We start from the raw sequence: 6,078 nt of genomic DNA, 5'->3' as shown, positions 1-6,078 counted from the left end.
TCCAGCCTTGGGTGACTGTGTGGAGTTTGCATGCCCTCCCCATCTCCACCGGATCCTCCAGTTTCCTCCCACAGTCCAAAGGTATGCAGATTAGGTGGATTTGTCATGCTAAATTGCCCCTTAGTGTCTATCCCAAGATGCGTAGGCTAGTGGGATTAATGGGGTAAATACCTGGGATGGATGCAGGAATAGGGCATGGGTAAGATGCTCTGTTGGAGTGTCGATGCGGATTCAATGGGCCGAATGGTCCTCTTCTACACTGTACGGATTCCATGATTCTATATTCCGATTCCTGTTCAGAGGCCGGATATTTCCATTCCTGTTCATAGAGACTGCTATTCCCATTCCTGTTCATTGAAGCCTGCTATTCCCATTCCTGTTCATACAGGTAAACTATTCCCAGTCCTGTTCATAGGAGGAACCAGATGTTCCCATTCTTGTTCAGAGAGACTGCTATACCCATTCCCATTCCTAGAGACTGCTGTTCCCATTCCCATTCCTAGAGACTGCTGTTCTCATTCCCATTCCTAGAGACTGCTCTACCCATTCCTGTTCATTTGCAGCTTTGACAAAGGCTCATCTGGACTTGAAACATCAGCTCTTTTCTCTCCTTACAGATGCTGCCAGACCTGCTGAGATTTTCCAGCATTTTCTCTTTTGGTTTCAGATTCCAGCATCCACAGTAATTTGCTTTTATCTGCTATTCCCATTCCTGTTCAGGGGCTTCTATTCCCATTCCTGTTCATAGAGACATTCCACTTGCTTGAAGATATTTTCACTGTTATTCCAGCTACATCTTTTACTTTCTGCTGCTGATTCCACTCTTGGAGCAGACTCAGTGTTGAAGCTGGGAATTTTGAATCGGAAGACTCTTTTGGGAAGGGCTAGTGTGCTCGAGGCTATCTGCCGTAGGTGGGCTCCACAAGATATTTATTGTGTAACTGATTTTAACAACACTTTTATTTTAAGCATCTCCTGATTTAATTGGACCTCATGTTGCATTATTGCATTAGCAGTTCCTTCTTGGAGAGAACCATCATAGTGAAGTTTATTGATCTGGTGACACTGGGGTAACTTCTGTTGGTCCACATAAAATAGGTACAGAGCTTGGATTAAATAGAATCATAAAATCCCTACAGTGCAGAAGGAGGCCATTCGGCCTATCAAGTCTGCACCATCCACAATCCCACCCAGGCCCATTCCGGTAACCCCACATATTTATCCTGCTAACTCCCCTGACACTAAGGTCAATTTAGCATGGCCAAACAACCTAACCCACATACCTTTGGACTGTGGGAGGAAACCAGAGCACCCAGAGGAAACCCATGCAGACACGGGGAGAACGTGCAAACTCCACACAGACAGTGATCTGAGGTTGGATTTGAACCCAGTTCCCTAGCGCTGAGGCAGCAGTGCTAACCACTTTGCCATCGTGCTGCCCGTTTCTTCTATATTTCTAATGTTTCTTCTATATTTCAAAAATGAATTCTGCCTGGAAGATAACGTAGCAACGAAGCGTCAACTAATGCTGCCCCAAATCCAACTTTATATTCCTTGCTTCAGGTCACAGATGTGAGAAGATTATCAGGAAGCAGAACAGCAGTGATTCTTCACAACCGCATCCCTTGGGGCAGCAAATCAGCTCTTGCATTGCAAGCTCCAGGGGATAAAAAGTGTATACGTTTGTGTGCCTTGCCTGCAGTAGACCACACCTCGTAAGACCGTCCTTTCATTACTCTTTACACTAATTTGGAAGCCAATTCTTTAAATTATTACTTGGACAGAAACTGATCTATTTGTGGTGAAAACATGAGGTCAGTGTTAGCTTGAACTGAGATGAACTGAGGAAAAGCAGTGCGTGGGGGGCTGTCTTGAATACAACTATCCCGTCTTGTAGTTAGAATGTTGCGAAATGTTTAAAGGGTGACATTGGAAACAACATTTATTATCATGTAGCTCTTCCCTCTCTCACTTTTATGTTGAAGATATATTTATTTAACCACGGCTGCCAACTCCAGCTCCAAGTGCTCTTTAAGTTACGATGAAAACTGATCGATGGTACTGGAGTGTATCCTATTAAATCCCCAATCTCTTTCAGATTAAAGCTCTTGTGAGCAGCAGCATGTGTGGACAATCACCAACGTTAACGTGTTTTTTTTCCTTTCTCCCACTTTGCATCTATTAAAGCTTTTGTTTTTTTAAATTCAAATATAAAACTCGGTGACGTTCGTTACCTGAACCAAATTGGAAGAGTGTGTGTGTGTGTGCTTGCTTGTGGGTTTCAATTCAAATCGAGCCCGAAGCTGGTGGAGGGAGAGTTGGCATATTTGAGTGAGCAGTGTCGAAGCGCCACCTCCAGTTAGTTCTGGGCACTGAGATGGTGCTGGAGGGAATGTGGCTCCACTCAGCTGGAGCTCAACTCACCCACTCTTGTCCAGCAGCGAGTAGATGTTAATAAAGCCGTGTTTGTCGGGGTCGATGTGAAGGCGGGCAAGACGTTGGGGATAAATTCCCTGGGTGTTTTCGCTAGTCCTGGCATTGGGCGCTGGGAACACAGAGGGGCGGGAGAGTGATGGGTTAAAGGCAGTGATTCCTCACCATCTCCCTCTCCTCCTCCTTCCAGGGGAGGGTCTTGCAAGACTATTGGAGCTTTTGAAGGTGACGTACCCGGTATGAAAACATAATAACTAGTTGAGAAGCTGCAACAACTTTGGCAAAAGGCGTGCGGGAGAGTGTGTGTGGATGTGAGTGATACAAAGTTACCGGGGCAGAGAGAGGAGAGGAGAGTGCCTGGAAGGATATTCGCCTCTTGTGGATCAGTGCTGGGAGAGGGGACACACACACACAGACACAGACAGGAGTGGGCGGGGGTGGGTGGGGGGGAGGGGGGGAAAGAGAAGATGGTTCAGCAAACTGCAGGGATTGAGGTGGAGAGCAGTTTGTCCCGGGATGCCACGGATAGCGAGGAGAGCGAGTTTCTTGCGTGCAGCCCGTCGCCGGCTTGCGAGGGGGCGGACGAGCGGGACCCGGACTGGTGCAAGACGGCGAGCGGTCACATCAAGCGGCCCATGAACGCGTTCATGGTGTGGTCGAAGATCGAGAGGAGGAAGATCATGGAGCAGTCGCCGGACATGCACAACGCGGAGATCTCCAAGAGGCTGGGCAAGCGCTGGAAAATGCTGCGGGACAGCGAGAAGATCCCCTTCATCCGGGAGGCGGAGAGGCTGCGGCTCAAACACATGGCCGACTACCCAGACTACAAGTACCGGCCCCGAAAGAAGCCCAAGACCGAGGCGGGCAAGCAGCAGCAGCCGCCCTCCTCCGGCCTGACACCGGAGAAAAGTCACGGCAAGAGCTCCAAACACTCGGCCAAGAGATGCGGCAGCAGTGGCGGCAAACTCAAAGCCGCCAAGCCCAGCGAGCTGTCCGAGGACTTTGTCTTCGGCAACCTGAGGGGGAACAAGACTGTCAAGAGTGTGTTCGGCCGGGCGGCCAGCGAGGAGGAGGAGGAGGAGGACGAGGCCGAGGAGGGTCGCTTACAGCCGCGGGGAGGGGTCACCCAGAGCCCCCGGCGGGGCAGCGTGGCCGCCGTGCCGGCCAGCCCGACCCTCAGCTCGGCCGCCGACTCGGTGGAAGGGGCCAGCCTGTACGAGGAGCGGGAAGGGGGGAAGCTGGCCGGCGGTGGCAGGAGGTGCATCCACCTGAGGGCCAGCTCGCCCAGCTCCAGCCGCTCGGCTTCCACCTCCAGCGAAGAGGCGGACGATTTGCTCTACGACTTCAGCATGAACTTCTCGGCGGGCGGGAGCGGAGGAGGTGGAGGAGGAGGAGGCGGCGGGAACGGAAACGGCTCGGATCCGTTCAGTTCAGGGAATGTCAGCCTGTCCCTGGTGGATAAGGACTTGGACTCGTACAGCGAGGGCAGCTCAGCCTCTCACTTTGAATTCCCAGATTACTGCACTCCAGAACTCAGTGAGATGATCGCAGGGGACTGGCTGGAGGCAAACTTTTCCGACCTGGTCTTCACTTACTGATTTTTAAACCGTTTTTAAAAAAATGTGTTTTTTTTAAACAAAAAAGAAACTTTTTTTTGTTGGTTTAATGACGGACTGTCTATGTTTTTATTCAAAACATAATTGTCACCATTGCAAGTCTCTCTTGATCTGCTCTCTGAGTGGGATCTTTCTCCTTCTCCTTATGTGTATGTGACCCACCCCTCACCCCCTCCCCCCTCGCCTTTCCCAGAGAAAAAAAGATGCAGATTTCTTTTCTTTTTAACTATAATTTTGATTGGAAATCGTGGCCGGACTTTCTATCCTTTGGCGGCGCAACTGTTAAAAACCAGTTTCTTGGATGCTCCGAGTGGGACCATCTAGGATGGTCCACTATTCTCCAACTCAGAGAGAGAGAGAGCTGTGGACACTTCTATACATCAGCAGGGAGTTTAAACGGCAAAAAAAAAGAAACCCAGGCTTGTATATGAACAGTTTGTCTTACAGCAAGACCTTGAAGTTAACTTGATCCGTTGTACTGTTTAATCGTGTGATGTATATGCCAATAAGACTGTTTTTTGCTCTGTAACTCGTTTTTGTTCCCTCACGATACCTCCTTGTACCACCGAATTACACAGGCAAGCATAGACCTCAAGAGTATAGATTTTTTTTGATACATGCAGACCTCAAGACTTTTTAAAAAAAACGAAGAGAAAATACGAAATATTTTCACTTGTATTTTTCTACAGCTTAAAGGGAACCTTCTTGCTGTGATTGTCCAGTGAGAATCTCTGGCACTTCCTTTTTTTAATTTTAATTTTCTTTTTTTTTATAAATTCCTCCTCTTCGGCATGCGAACGTTGGTACGTCCTGCTTAAAGGATTCAAAAACATTTTTTTTCGGAAAAGACAAAAATCGATGCATCAATAATGCCTTGTGATTTTAAATCTGCAAGTGCTCGGTCTTTTTTGTACAGTTGTAGATTTAGATTTGTTGAATATTTGTAGGTAAGAAAATTTATTGCAAAGACGTGAGATAGAACTCGAGTCGTTCCTAGTGAGACTATATGTACTGTATTATATACTGTAGGAATTTTATGTGTACTCATACGCTGTGAGATGTGGGTTCGATCCCAATGACAGGTGTGAAACTGGAGCATTTTAACATGGCACATGTGAAATCTTAATTCATTGTTGTGCAATATGAAACACAGATCATCTGCACATTATTTTGTAGCAAACTTATGAACTAAAACAGACGTGTGCACTGTAATCATTGCCCTGTCTTGATACTAAGAGTCTGTATCGGGGGTGTGGGGGGGAGGGTTGGGAGGGGTTTAAATAAAGAAATCAGCTGGAACTGATAGTAACAGAAGTATTGCCATGCATTTATACGGGATATTAACGTCGATCCGCTTACTAACCTCACTGGGAGGGCGGGGGGGGGGGGGGGGGGAGTGGAGTTCTGCTTGTACAAACCTAGAAAAGATGGCAATAAATCTGGCATCGCTAAGTTTCTTATTGACTTTATTACGGAGCAGCGGCGCCTTCCGTGAATGCTTATTGGCCAAGCAAAATAGGACACTGTGACTTTAAATTCAAATCCCCCGCCTTGTGCGAGTCACCATTCTCACGTGAATGAATGCGAGCGTGTCCCCGAGTGTGGAGAAGGTTGACAGACAGACAGTGTGAATCCCAGAGGTCCGACCATTCCCGAGACAGGACCGGCGTAGAAGTTCCCTGATGCTTTTTAAACAAGTTACTCGTACGGTTACACAGCCACCCCACTCCACTCTTTTTGATCTGTGTTGGGATAAATGCTGTCGGTCTGTCTCCGCTGTAAAGAGCTGCTTCGGGCATTGCACAGAGAGCATCGTTTCGAAGAGCCGAGATTAATTCAACGTCGACTATATATAAATAGATTAAAAAGTCTTAATTTGTCCAGGATTTGACTTTGGGTTATCTAAAGGTTTTTTTAATAAACGCAAGAATTTGCCTCAAGTGTGTACCTATGTACTTAAAATTTGTACAGTAACCGATTCAAATCATGTAATCTGCTTTTTAAAAAGAGGCAAATAATGTCCTTGGTT

At 47.3% G+C, this 6,078-nt stretch overlaps 1 protein-coding gene across 1 annotated transcript; it reads left to right on the top strand.

Annotated features, from left to right (window-relative positions):
- Nucleotides 1–2,900: 2,900 nt before the first annotated feature.
- On the top strand, nt 2,901–5,280 carry LOC144493752 (transcription factor SOX-11-like). Its single transcript, XM_078213194.1, has one exon. The coding sequence runs from the start codon at nt 2,901–2,903 to the stop codon at nt 4,029–4,031; it is 1,131 nt and encodes a 376-aa protein (XP_078069320.1). The 3' UTR covers nt 4,032–5,280.
- Nucleotides 5,281–6,078: the final 798 nt, after the last annotated feature.

This window comes from Mustelus asterias, chromosome 5 (genome assembly GCF_964213995.1).
Source record: "Mustelus asterias chromosome 5, sMusAst1.hap1.1, whole genome shotgun sequence".
NCBI lineage: Eukaryota > Metazoa > Chordata > Chondrichthyes > Carcharhiniformes > Triakidae > Mustelus > Mustelus asterias.
The sequence above is the reverse complement of the archived record's forward strand: the minus strand, read 5'-3'. Positions and strand labels throughout refer to the sequence as shown.

Excerpts from the sequence above, each read along its gene's own strand:
- LOC144493752 (XM_078213194.1), top strand. The coding sequence starts at position 2,901 with ATGGTTCAGCAAACTGCAGGGATTGAGGTGGAGAGCAGTTTGTCCCGG.